At 34.9% G+C, this 14,770-nt stretch overlaps 1 protein-coding gene across 5 annotated transcripts in view; it reads left to right on the top strand.

Annotated features, from left to right (window-relative positions):
- Positions 1-13,714, top strand: part of Ctns (lysosomal cystine transporter cystinosin) — a 65,067-nt gene extending 51,353 nt beyond the window's left edge. For 3 of the 5 annotated variants that reach the window (XM_076114767.1, XM_076114766.1, XM_076114768.1), the window contains 7 exons: positions 630-830; positions 1,704-1,944; positions 2,388-2,507; positions 3,433-3,603; positions 4,209-4,429; positions 6,205-6,309; positions 6,670-7,580. In XM_076114767.1, the coding sequence (XP_075970882.1) occupies positions 630-830; positions 1,704-1,944; positions 2,388-2,507; positions 3,433-3,603; positions 4,209-4,429; positions 6,205-6,309; positions 6,670-6,712 (1,102 nt within the window). In that variant the 3' untranslated portion in view covers positions 6,713-7,580. Of the gene's footprint in view, positions 1-629; positions 831-1,703; positions 1,945-2,387; positions 2,508-3,432; positions 3,604-4,208; positions 4,430-6,204; positions 6,310-6,669; positions 7,581-9,533 lie in introns of those variants that run through there. The other 2 variants (XM_076114769.1, XM_076114770.1) reach the window with 2 other exon arrangements.
- Positions 13,715-14,770: the final 1,056 nt, after the last annotated feature.

The raw sequence follows: 14,770 nt of genomic DNA, 5'->3' as shown, positions 1-14,770 counted from the left end.
AGCCTTATACCGCGGATATTCTATAGATGGGTGACAGTGTGATCGCTCTATGATATTAAGCCTTTGAGCTAAACCTGTCCAGGCTATACACCACAACTTAATCCTGGTTGTTGTCAATCAAGATAATAGTTTTTAAAGTAGAAACTAGACCAAAGAAATTAAGGATGCACTTATGTGTAGTATGCATACACATTGTAAATAAACATTTAAATATTTAAATCTAAACCTAGTTGTGTTTGTTTGAAATATGAACTGTTATGTTTGTTATTGTTTATCAACAAGCCCTTATTGCGACGTTGTTGATAAACAATATTTTCAATAATAAGTGCTTAGTGACAAAATGACTACAACATATTATTCTAATACTTGATCATTTGAGATATGATTTCTTGTTGAATTCTATTACAAACATTTTGAAAGATGAAAGAAAACATGAAATGTCTGGCCAGCAAACGTAAGAATTGATTCTTCCACAGAATAACTAACATTCTTTGGATGAAAATCCGAATCCGACTATGGTGGATTCTTTAGTCATAGGATTTCGTGTTACCCAGTATCCATTTGATTAGGTTACATTTTACTTAGGGTGGAGGTAATAAGTAATTATAAAATTCCTCGTTCTCCTTCAGCGGTCAATTCAACACGAGCCTCGCAATGACAGCAGTGATCCAACACCCGGACATTCTCCAAGTGGTCCCGCAGACCATCGACATCCCAGGGTCCAAAGAGCCGAACAGCACGGTGGTGACCACACACGACGTCTCCGTCTACGCCAAGAGCCCGGGAAATACTGAAATTACCTTCAATAGTACTCCTGCTGGGTTTGTCAAGTAAGTATATTATTGTAAAACACATGCCTCCGTGGCGCAGTGGTTTAGGTCGCCACGCCGTTGTGACGGGAAGTCGTGGGTTCGATTCCCACACGGAACACTTATTTGTGTGATCCACAAATAATTGTTTCGGGTCTGGTTGTACTTTGTGTTCGTTGTTCGTATGTTTGCAAAAGTTCCCGCGACACAAGAGCCATTATAAGACCTTTGGTTTTAAGCTATCTCTAGGCTAAATTTCATTAGAACTGGTATTATTGGGCAGTTTTAAAGTGAAGACGTAACTCACAAACAGACTTTTCGTCAGACGGATATAGACGTTTTGCTAGTCTGTATTATTTTCAAAATTGCTTCGTTTTATGTTAGTATAGAATTTTCGAGACATTGTAATGTATTGCCATAATTAGTATCTATTACTTTTAACTTACGTCAATGTCGCAGTTTTAAAATTCTGTTCTTCTTAGTTTTTGTTTATTTGCTAATTTCCATTGTAATTTTTGGTGATTTTTACTAGAAAATTGAGGTCCAGTTTCGGAAGTTATGAATAAGAATCAGATTACCTATCGGGTCATTAAAATGACAGCAAATATATGAAAGACCTTAATACCATCTGTTAAGGATAGACAGAGACTGAAGAACAACACTTGAAACGATCCTTACAAACTTCCCTTGCCTTATTCACATCCATACATCTTGTCATATAGGACCGCCGGTTACGAAAACTACGAACCCGACCATTTGTTCTTATTTCGTTAACAGTACAATAATTGTTTATTTTGTTAACAATATTCATACAATAAGATTGTATGAAGCCTTATTTGAGCAGAAAATAGTCTGTTTTATAATTCTTATATTCTTTTGTTTATTACTTTTCAGTGAGAATTCAGTATATCTCCGTGTAACAGTGATGCATTCCCATATTATCAAAGTGGTGTCTTACATCATGGGCTGGATCTACTTCGCGGCGTGGTCCGTGTCCTTCTACCCGCAAATATACATCAACTTTAAGAGAAAAAGCGTCGTCGGCCTGAACTTTGACTTCGTGTCCCTGAACATCGTTGGATTCATCATGTACTCTATGTTCAACTGCGCTTTGTATTTCTCTAAAGAAATTCAGGTTAGTACCTAGATATAGATGTGTTACATTTATTTATGTTATACCAGGAATATTTTAAGATGTTTGAGTGGTTATATAGGTGCCAAGGTTTCTGGTTCAATTTCGTTGTGTGGTAAAAAAATATGTTATGCTTATAAAAGTCTTTTGTTCTTATTAAAGTGCTGTACCTCCTTATGGTACACCAAACGTTTTTCAGGCCTGGTAGTAGTTTCAGTAACTGATACGAGTTAACAGCCATTAAACGTGTAAACATAATTTGACCTAACCGAATAAGGATATTAATTTTTGATTTTGGTAAAAGAGCTCTATAATGTTATCCAAATTGAAGCAATATTTGCACTTTTAGATATTCCATCACAATTTATAATTCTCTCATGCTCTTAATACATCAATACAAGGTTACATTTATATTTTTTATTTATATATGTTTCATAAAATTTCAGGATGAATACTTCGCGCGTCACCCCCGCGGCTTGAACCCAGTACATTTGAACGACGTGTTCTTCTCCATGCACGCTGCTTTCGCTACCTTCATCACCATTGTACAGTGCTTCATCTACGAGGTCAGTATCTTTATTAATATCAATTAAATTATAATTACCAGCTGACTTACTCCCGTAAACGATTTCAGAGAGTAAAGCCGTTCCATAGCTTATGGATAGAATATAGCTAGATAGATCGGAAAAACTATCTAACAGAAAAAGAAGCAGCAATTTGGAAAAAAAACTATATTATAATTAAGCTAACCGATTCTTACTCAAACGTGGTGAAATCAACCGTAATAAACCTGAAGAAATTAACTGCTTTTTTAACGTTTTTGATCTGAAAAAGTGCTGATTAAATTAAGAGATTTTTCTAACAGGAAATTAGTTAATTTAATTAGTAGATTGTTAGTTGCGACGATGTTTTATATCCAGGATTTTACGTGATTGATACCGGAGAGGTAGTTAGCAATAATTTTGAAAGTAACCGTATTTTTTTCGAAATTCAATAGTTTGTTTGTGGTACATGTGTTTACTTCTACTTATAAATGCATAATTACAGTGGAGTGATACTTGAAAGCCTCAGTGATATGTGTATGCAAATAAATTACTATAATCTCGATTAATGACAGTCGAGTGGTTTGTCATGGACATGATTGTAGTTTCCATTACGAAAAAAGCCTGTGTTGAGGTTTCAAAATTCACGTGGAAAAACCAATGATTTTCTTTTTATACTTTGTGTTTGTTGATAAAGCATAATTTTCTAAAGACAAAAACACTTAATGTATACTAATCCAAATTAATTAGTTAGTAGACAGACACCATTACACACACACAGTTCGCGAAATTAAAGAAACTAATTCTGCATTAGTCCAAGGAAGGTTCAATAGAGGCATAAAAATTTTCTTTTTTCCTATAAAAAATGTCCTTAACTATCAAAAATGCCTTATTTACACAGGTAAATTAAACAGCGGCCATTACTATAAAGTTTTCCTATTGTTTGCAGCGCGCAGACCAGCGTGTATCAACATCGGCGCGCGGCATCCTGGGCGTGTTCGCGTGCGTGGTGCTGGTGTCGGCCGGGCTCGGCGGCGCGGGGAAACTCGCCTGGCTCGACTTCCTCTACTACTGCAGTTATATCAAACTGTCCATCACTCTCATTAAATATGTGCCGCAGGTATGTAACTTTTAGTTAAAAAGTGTATGACAAACGTATTTTAGTAGTGTTTTAACTAAAATAGGTTTATAGTGTATTTATGAATAAGAGTGTTATTCGAAAACGCGCCCATTACAGTATCATAAGTAACTGTATGTGTTCTAGACGCCGCTTACTAACTAAATTATCTTAGTTCAGTGGCACCCCAGATGCATATAGTTGGGTAGTTGACAGGGTTAACAAAAACATATTAAACTTGTACTCTTAAAAGGTTCATCCAAAATACTAAAATGTATTTTTGACATTTCATAAACAGTAGCTGATTTGAATGTCGGTTTCTACTTGGCAAGATGAATGCATTCTGATCGTCTTTCACAATAGTCTTCTCTTTAATAATAATGTAAAAAAAATCGTTATACTATGAAAGGTTACCTATTTATAATTTATAACATGTCATGTAATAATTTCTTTGAAATAACATAGGACCACGCCACCATACTTTATTATTAGCATCAAGATTAAATGAATTACTGTTATAATTCATCTCTCGGATTTAAATAATAACACAGAGTCAGTAAAATATAATAAGTTAAAATACTAAATATCAATATTGTTCTCTATTCCAGGCGTACATGAACTACAAGCGCAAGTCGACAGTGGGCTGGAGCATCGGCAACATCTTCCTAGACTTCATCGGCGGCTTCCTCTCCGTCCTGCAGATGGTGCTCAACGGCTACAACTACAACGACTGGGCCTCCTTCTTCGGCGACTTCACTAAATTCGGCCTCGGCCTCTTCAGTCTCTCATTCGACATTTTCTTCATGCTACAACACTACGTATTCTACAGGTACGTCACTATTTCAAACGCCAAAGGAACTGTCGTATTCGATTTTCAAATTTTGTTTCTTTTTTTTTATTGTGTGTTGTTTTTTATCTGGTTATGGAGTCGATGTGATTTTGTTTTTTTTTATTCCAATTATAAATATTATTATTTATTAATTTTCTTCTTTTTTTTACAAATTTAAGTATTTATTGAAATTATTCCTCTTTGTATGGTTGTATTATTGGGTTACGAGTCTTATCGAAAATATATATTTATGTTAACCACAACTTTATTATCTACTTTTAACTTCGACAAGACTCTCTATATAACATGGGTTAAAACAAAATCACATACGACCAAAAGAGAAACAAGACTTGGAAATATCGGCAGATCCTAAGTTCGCTTTTAAAAAACGTTATGTGGAAAATAACAAGTTAGGCTTAACTTCCTGCAACGCTGAATTACTTTCACCGTCAGTGCCATTATGCAGTGTGACAAACCACGACTTGTATATATCTAGACAGCTTCAGAATATAGCCGCGAGCGAAAAGGACCTATTAATGACGTCAAACTCGCAAGCCCAAACTGCATACTTTGGATATATATGATATCTTATGTTAATTCATTTTTAATTGTCCTTTTTTGTATCAAAATTAAATTGAATTATTCGTATTGTTCAATAACAGTGATCGTATAATTACCTTGAAATTAATATACAGTAATAATTTCACTGTTTTCATTGATAAAATCAATTTTTAACGTATGCGCTGAAGTCAGCGTCGCAGGAAAAAGGCCATTAATACCACATAACTATATCGCGGTGTCGGTACAACTAATATAGATATAACTCTGTGACTCGACGCTTCACTCACTATCTAACATCTGTCTCTAAAATGTCTGTCTTCTTAACTTAAGTACTTCATTTCCGTATTGAATTCGGTGGAGGACAAAGGACTTACGTATTATGAATGAAGATAGAAGATGCAAAAATATGGATGAAAAAAGAAGAAAAAGGATTTACATACTTCCGTAGCTGACTAAGTGAAGCATGACTATAAGAATAAGAGACTTGAGACTTGCAACTGGTCTCCGTCTGTACGTAGTTTGCTGTCTTCGAGAGTCTACTTGGTCTATGCTTCTTCGTTCGTGTATAAATCTTGAAGGTCTTGCAAATGGCAAAGAAATTGACTGTATGGATATAAGGGGAATGTCGAAAAGCCAAATGGAAGCGTTACCTGTTTGACGCAATGTCACGAAAAAATGGACCTTGGCGACGTGATCGTGGTGAAAGGAGTCAAATAAAAAAAGATGAAGAACTCAATAAAGCAGACAAAAGAAGATAATCGAAAGAGCAAGTTTGAACAATCCAAGAGTTTGTTGCCTGCAGCTAAAGAAAACAGACACGTTGGCTACGAATACGAGTATAACTAATTGAAGATTATACTACTGCAGTTGTCATTGAAGAAGGAAGGTCAACTTCTGCAAGGGTCAGCGTCGTAACACGTCAGCGTTTATAAGAGCAGGTATAACAAGACTACAAACACGGGAGTAAAAGAATGATTCATCGAGCCACCATCATACCATAAGGACATCGCACATCGGAGAAGACAAACATAAACACATCTAACAAAATATTTTTTGTAATTCAAACACAAAACAATAAAATTACAAAAAATATTCTGTTTCATCGACCATGGGCCATATGCTTTAGCTTTGGATGCACGCATACAATCTGGGATACAATGGCGGATTTATATACAGACTGAAGGAACGTTTTTTTGTGGTTATATATTTTTCAGAGAATCGCACAGTACACATTTTGTGAGAGTAAACAGTAGTGACGAAGGTTCGGATATGACAAGCAGTGGTGAGGGGAAGGAATTTTTCCTTTTGGTCGACAATTGGTATGTATAAATCTGCTTTCTAACACACGCTGTATAATCTGTATATACTTGATCTTCTTAGTAGATAGTCGCTTGATGGCCGTAGTTAGACAGAAGAGGTGGCGATTTAAAAAGAAAAATGTTTTTTTTTTAAATCTTATATACAAATTAGTTATTAACTGTGTGCGAGATATATTGGTAATCTGTATTCAAAATTTAAAAACGTTGGTAAGTATTATTTTTATGAAATTCTGAATTCAATTTTGACATTTTGCGATCGGATATCACAAGTCTATGATTATTTTGTTAGAAATTGTTTCAAATTCGCCACCTCTATTATATATTCTATCCGAACAGCTATTTACTTTTTATATATTATAGGAACGCCAGTGAAAAAAAATATGACTTGGACATCAAAGCGTGATGAAGACTGGAGCCAGCCATACACCAGCTTTCCACTATAGTAATTTAGAACTTATTTTTAATGCAGTAAGGTTCACTTTTGAACTACAATTTCAGGTTATCATTTTGACGCTAGATTGGTAGCCTGTTACAAATTTTGGTTTTTGACTGCAATTAATTTATAATAATTCTATGGATATTTTGTTTAGTGTATAGGTTATTTCAAGAGCAGTATTCAGGAGGTTTTTTATTGTATAGTGATTGAATAGTACCTTGTTATTTGGTTATCTTTCACTGCCATAATAATGCAAAAAACGCTTTAGGACTTTTTCATCAAGTTTTTCTGACAAAATATTTGCCTAATATTTTTTAGATTCGAATCGTAACAACTTTATCTTGTATCCAGAAAGGTTTTGATATTAATGAAACGCAATTTCAGTATAAGTTAATAATTTTGCGCAAAGGGAACGATAGACATACGATAGTTATAATTTTGAAAACATAAGACTTTATTCGTAAAAAAGAAAAAAAATAATGTTAATTTTTAAATTGTATTTAATATTTTGTTGTAAACATTTTATTTTTTTGTTGATTGACTTAGTCATTCTTTTGCAAAGATCTGTGATGATTTTACACACATTTTATATTAAAATGTGAAATGATTTATCACCGCTGTTTTTGATTGCCATCCTATAAAATAAGTTTACGACCTTTTCCCATCCCTAGATACAATAATAGCAACATTGTGCAAATATTCTATTTTTAAAATCATGTAAAATGCAATTATTTAAAAGTAATAATCTCAATTCTATAATTTATGGTATTACAACTGTCTAGGCAATAGAATGTAAGGTTTGTTTATGGTATTTAATAAATTGATCTTGATTTTGCGTTGTTTCTATTTATTTACCTAACTATCTTTTTAAATATTAATTGCTTATTCGCTTATGCAGCATACATTTAAATTCTTAATTAATAATATTTTGTCATAACGTTTTTCTTTAGCGAAAAATTTTATGGTGAAATATTTGTAATTAGGAAAAATCGTATGCACTGCCTTTAAAAAAAACACTATCCATGAGATATTCATCCTATCAACATCTGACAACAATCTCAAATATTATGTACCTACTAATATGAAACCAAAAACTCATAAACTATATGTCTATCAGGACTCAGAGAATAATCTAAGGTCGGCCGTCCTACGGGTCATCTAGCAGTCAGAGTTCTGAGTTCTACGTTCCGTATTCATGCATGCGGTGTCTTGAAATGCCACACACAAAAAGTGGTTTGACCGCGGCGGTATGTGACTGTGAACGCTGTACGCAGACCGCCGAGGCGATAACTTCGCTACTGTTCTGAGCAGCCAGGCATACAATACGCAAATCATGTCTTGACTTCTTGCAACGACTTGCTACACAAACTCAATCAAAAGTTTGCATCAAAACAAATATTAAGACAAAGAAGCGAATATCGTAAACAACACGATAAATACATAACAGTTATTTACTCATGTACATAAGATTTGTAAGACATAAATAATTTTAATATTATGATGAAACTTAATTATGTCGCTGTTTGATTTAAACAAATATTGAAAAAGGAGAGATACTGAAAAGGTTAATGAACTAGTCTTCTGAGACAATGTTAGAGAGAAGAGTCTGTTGTGCTCCTTTTTCTATTCTCCATACATTTATATTTGACACTTAACGAAATGGTGTAATGCAAGGATTTCTCGTAGCATTCATAGTTAATGTAGTTGTATCATCAAGGGTATACGTGACTATGAATAAAAAATGTTTATCATCAATTATCAATGGCCGTCGTCTGAGAGTCGTATGAGAGAACGCATGGAGCATAGAAGATGCTGACACCTTGACAGATGTCTGACATTAGTATAATGTTGTTAAGATGGTCAACAGTACCTGGGATTTAAAACAAAACGAAATTACTTACTTTTACAATAAACTGGGCTAGCCAGACAGGGCTTGTCAGGGTACTTATAAGTATAGTTCGAGTTATATCTATTACGAGTGTATAGCAATATCTCAAATCTTTTGGGCGGAACAGAATAGCTGTACTTATTGGTGCGTACAGATCCACGCAATGTAAAATGCAGTGTAGCAAATAATGATTTCGCGCATGACTTGTACGTGCACGGACACAGGTTCGCACGCGCAAGACGTACGTTACATTGCACGTTACATGTCGTGGGTCCGTACGCATCAAAATGAAATCTTCTCCGCACAGACTGGAACGCACCGCCAGTGTCGCCCTCAGTTCATGATCTATAAGATAATGTTAAGTGTTCCAACTCACAAGCGCTCGTGAGTATATCAAACTGTACATGTAGTCGTAGCAGGCACTCGCTGAGTCTGGGGTGTGTCTAGAGTGCAGTATCCATGATGGATGATAATGAACTGAACAAAATTGGTCGTAGACTGTACAATAAATGAGAATAGTTATGAAATATTGCTTGTGGAATACACACGCCCAAATAAAACGTATTTCTGAAAACTTAATGAACCTTATAATAGTGTTAAACCTCCTTCGGATTCGCCGCGGAGCCTCCGCCTAGCTCTTTGCGGCAATTTTGAAGGCGTCCCAAGACACTATGCGTGAAAATATATAAGAAAAGACTCCTTTTTTTCCTCCATTACTGATAAACGAAAGCAAAAGCGTTGCAAACTTACCTGTTTCTGACAAAAATACTACAAATTAAGTCTGACTAGTGGATTATACAAATATTTGTTTAATTTCCAAAAGTCTATACGTATGAAAACTGTATTATTTGGTAGTTTTATCACACAGTACTTAACCATCAACAATTTTGTTCCCAACAGAGGTGCCCGTTACATACGCCTGGCCGGCACCACTACATCAACCGAGGACCTCACGCATGAAGTGCACGAGCCTTCCGAACAGCCCTACCAGGGGGCGCCAACGTAAACCCGACACAACACAGCACCGATCTTCCGTCCTTTTCGCACTACGCCACTTTTCCTAGAGTGCGAAAGAAAGGGAAGATATGAAAGCTAACATTTGAAGTTTTTAAAGTTCCTTGTATATACATAGGTGCTATGAGAAACATCTTAATATAAATGGATTGACAAAATATGCGGAAAAGGTCAAACTAAAAATTCTTTCAGACTGTCAACATGAAATGAGTTTATTTATACGAAACTGAACGGAAATGAACTTTATTGGGGACGGCGTTTGATGATAACTGGATTTTGATACCAAAAGCAAATGGCGATTTTTGAAAACTAAGTATGGAGGGTTCTGACAAAACGCCCAGTGAGACGAACAGACATAATGTCAAGTAGTTAGTAGTTCTTGTTTGGGAATAAATAGAGAATGGCAATCAACATTTGGAAAATGAGACTTGACGATAGTTCCTCTAAGTCTGCTTATACTGGGATTATAGGATATTCGAGCCCACTCTTCGGTCAATATTTTTCCGACGGAGCTCTCTTACATGCCATTATGCCTTTTATATCTATTAAGATAAAGTTCATTATCCTAACGCTGAACCTCAAACGATCTCCAAGACATACGACTTAAATATAAGTGTGGAAATACCTAAGCTATTTATTTTGCTAAAACTATACCAAATAAATATCTAAAGACGCTTTTAAACAGTGCTGTGAATAAAATATTAGTTAATGAATGTTTTAACGACACGTGACGATAAAGTGAAGTGATAAAGGATTGTGAACTGTGTGCAGTGATTCAGTTATAAAACTAAGCAAATATAATCAACACTAGGACAATAAATGAAGATTGAGTTACGAAATGTAGGATAAAACGCGGTTTATTTATATTAGACGACACGATTGCGATACGATTTATTAAAGTGTACCTACATTTTTTTTCATTTAAAATGAATTTATACAATTTACTATTTTGAGTCGATATCACGTCGCTAAACGGAACGCTAATATGAAATAACTGTTCTGAAATAAATTAATAAACGGATATTATTTACGCCAATGACAATAATAATAATTGGTTTTAATCAATTGTCATCTTGTCGCGAAAACCGATGTGAAACGTATGTTTTTACGTCATAGTTATAGTGGACGAACAGACTACTTACCCCCGGTTTCTGGGGCACATTTAGCGATAGTTTATCTATTCAAACTATCATTTTTATATGAGCTTAAACGCTATTGAATAGATAAACTACCGCTAAATCTACCTCAGACACCGAGGGTAAGGCATAAAAACAAAGCAAATTTTATCTCAAGCTAGATAAAATCGTGTCGTCTTATATAAAAAGACCCAATAAAATAATTAAACTTCGGATTGCATGAGTTTGTTATTTATGTCTACTAAATAGGGCAGTTTGTTGAAAAATAACCGTCGGTGGAATTTTCTATTGTGATGTTTGTTCTGAGGTGACATGACCACATTTGCAGTCAATATGAACGAGATAACAGGTGAAAACAATCAGCTTTATTATGAAGCCAGTGCGTACTAGTTATTTAAACATATTTAGTCATCAAAGAATTACTTATCAAAGAAGATAACTTTGTTAAGAATTTAATCTTGCATTCAAACTATAGAAAGTTTTGTGTCGTAAAAAATTTCTTTGCTATTTTGATTGCATTTTAATTCATATTTTTCTATTGAATTCTAGCAGGCCTGGCCCCTTCAATGTTTTGTTCTCTATCTAAGTCACTTAGAAGTTGCTATATTTTATCAAAATTGGTGTAGCAATTTAGGTTGAATTCAGGTTTGTTACAGACAGACTACCGAAATTTCATAGTTATAATATTAGTATGGATTCTAATCGAATGTAGCCTGATGAATAATGTATACCTAAATCGTACTGTCAGGTGAACAAAGTCAGTACAATCTGGTTTATCGTCAAGCATACTAAGACAATGCATAATCAATTTAATCTCTCTCTTTCATATATCTTTGTAAATACGTACAATATAACCCTCAGACACACACAAAGGCAAAGTAATACTAATAGACTTGCATTTAAAACATAACTGACAATAATATCGCTTAAGTGCCTATAACCATTGTTTTAAGGACACATTACCAATGCTTGTAATTACTACTTGTTTGTTGCATTCCGTTCATAATGTATTTTCACATATTCATTTGCATTCCATTTTAATATAGAAAAGTATTTTTTGTGCAGAATATAGGCAAGAGCCACCTTTACACACACACTCTATCGCACGTTTTTAGGAGCGTTCAGGATTACGCGCGGTCTTTTCTCGCGATTTTCTTTGCGGGCTTGACAGATGAGCGCGTTGCGTGGTCTTTCCTTTCCTCTTGCACGCGCGCTCTTTCAGCGCAATTGTTGTTTAATGCGCGATAGAGTGTGTTTGTAAAGGTGGCTAACTTTGTTAATTGCGAAAAGGGGGTATATTACATACAGCTCTGCCGATGCATACGTGTGTAAAAGGCGTGATATTATGTATGTAATATGGTATTCAAGAATAATTTTACTATCTTTTAACAAGCCGATGTGCAGAAGGTTGATACATACACAAAAGTAAATGGTGCTTAATATAAAAAATATGTTGTCATTTTGTATCAAACTCATGCAATTCGGATTTTACTGTGAAGCGATAATAAATTCAAAATACTAGATAGGTAGACAATGTATCTAAATGTATTATAGTTAAATATTTACTAATAAAGGCTACGGCAAACATGCTACTATTACAATCGGCGATTTAGTGACTGTACCGCTGCTGTATCGCGTTATGGCGACGTTCTACGATTGAATGCGGTATCGGAATCGCGGATTTCAGCGATTTTTCCAATATTAGTATAATAAATCAGCTGCCTTTCTGCGTTCAGACACATACATTCTATCGCGCATGAAACAACAAGCCCGCGAAGAGAATCGCGACCGAAGAGTGCGCCGGCTTTCCCGCGCGTAATTCTGTACGCTTCATACGCGCGATAGTGTGTGTGTTGTGATCATCATCCGAATGTGTGCGGAGTGTAGCGTTTAGCTGTTGTGTTGAGTCTCTGAAGAAGAGACCCAATCGCCACGTTTAGCGTTTACTTTCGAAAGCTCCATTTAGAGTCCAGAAAGCAGCAAAAGCGCCGATAGCCTATGATAAAAGTAACATGTTTGTATGTAGCTCTGCGTTATAATACTGCCATGCCTATTGTCAGGGATCAAAATAATCAAGCAATAATGTCCAATTGCATTACAATAATTGATATAGTTATTCAAAGAAGCCGCTTTTAAACAACATTTATGTTATGTTTGGTAACCGTACTGGCACTTTTACACATTCGTTAATATCATTATTGCACGTTGAAATAAGGCTTACATTCTTTCTACAATCTACGTTGATGTCTATAGCATACGTTGGTCGAGCGGGCGTATACACACATTCTATGTTATTATCTTCTATTGTATTCTGCACAGCGAAGCGAATCTCTCTTTGACGGATACGCCGCTCGCAGCGTTAGGCCGCAATAATTATCATGTGCAGGACCAGGAAATAAAGACTTGACTGTGTTCCAATATTATAATACTTATAAATTTCTTACAAGGGTATGATGTTTAGGTCTAATCTAATCTATTAAAGACTACACATTGCAACCGAACTTGAGTTGTGTCTCTTTATGACACGTCTGGTTTTTGCTAGCGCGGAAAACATCTCCTAGACAACACTGACATTAAAGTTAATTTGATAACTTGCGGTAGAAAATGTGTGATTCGCAACTGACGATGAGCTAAACCGCCTTATGCGACCGATTTAGCGTAGGAGAAATAGAAGCCTTATTTAATTCAGTGATGCTTATTGTAACTTATCATGTTTTGTTTATAGCGAATGTGTAAATGAGGCATTATTAGTAAATTTTATTAAAGGAATAAACATTCCGATGTATTTCATAGTAATCTCAATGTAAATGTATTTTAGTTTTTATACGAATATTTAATTGTAATTAAAGCAATAAATGTATGTTACAGGTCTAACAATGTATTAATCTTTTTGTAATTTGTGTGTACTTAATTAAAATATTTTGTCATTTGTTCAGCTATTTTATTTCTATAGTTTTGATACAAATATCTAATACTAGCTGACCCGCGCAACTTCGCTTGCGTCACATAAGAGAGATAGGGTCAAAATTTTCCCCGTTTTTGTAACATTTTTTACCGGTACTCTGCTCCTATTCGTAGTGTGATGATATATAGCCTATAGCCTTCCTCGATAAATGGGCTATGTAACACTGAAAGAATTTTTCAAATCGGACCAGTAGTTCCTGATATTAGCGCGTTCAAACAAACAAACAAACGAAGTCTTCAGCTTTATAATATTACAGTATACATAAAAATTGTAAGCCGTTAACGTACACGTCATCGTACGTAAAGTAAAAGATACTACTACTACTACATATGCTGCGATATGATTGGTCGGGGGTCGTGGCCTGACAGCAAAGAACACTCAAACTTTTTTGTGTTAATCTTTATTTAAAGAAAGATGGTTTAAATTTGAATATTCAACCCCCATAATTACATAATGAATAACAAGACGAAACTTACAATTATTCAGCCTTATTTTTGACCCAAATTTAGGTCAATTTACACAGTAATTTGGCCATTTCGGAAAGGGGGAAGTTAATCTTCCCCCTTTCTGAAATGGCCAAATATTAAGCAGCTAACATTAAGGTAATCTATGTCTTCAGAAGCCAACACAGATCTTTTTAACCACGCTCCGCACATATTCCATCAATATAAGGAATAATCTATACTAATATTATAAAGCTAAAGAGTGTTTGTTTGGAACGCGCTAATCTCAGGAACTACTGGTGCGAATTGAATAGTTCTTTTACTGTTGGATAGCCTATTTATTGAGGCAGACTAAATGCCATGTATCATCCCGCTACGACCAATAGGAGCAGAGTACCAGAGAAAAATGTTTCAAAAACGGGAAAATTATGTAAAATATTAACAGATCTATATTTTTCTTACTATCGAAGTTTAGCCCTCGACGCTTGACGTAAGTAATAATAAATATCAATTATCATTATTATTGCTACTTAAAGGTTTGCATACATAATCACCCTGATCAATAAACATACGGAAAAC

This window comes from Anticarsia gemmatalis, chromosome 5 (genome assembly GCF_050436995.1).
Source record: "Anticarsia gemmatalis isolate Benzon Research Colony breed Stoneville strain chromosome 5, ilAntGemm2 primary, whole genome shotgun sequence".
Taxonomy (NCBI): domain Eukaryota; kingdom Metazoa; phylum Arthropoda; class Insecta; order Lepidoptera; family Erebidae; genus Anticarsia; species Anticarsia gemmatalis.
This window is presented reverse-complemented; position numbering and strand designations above follow the sequence as displayed.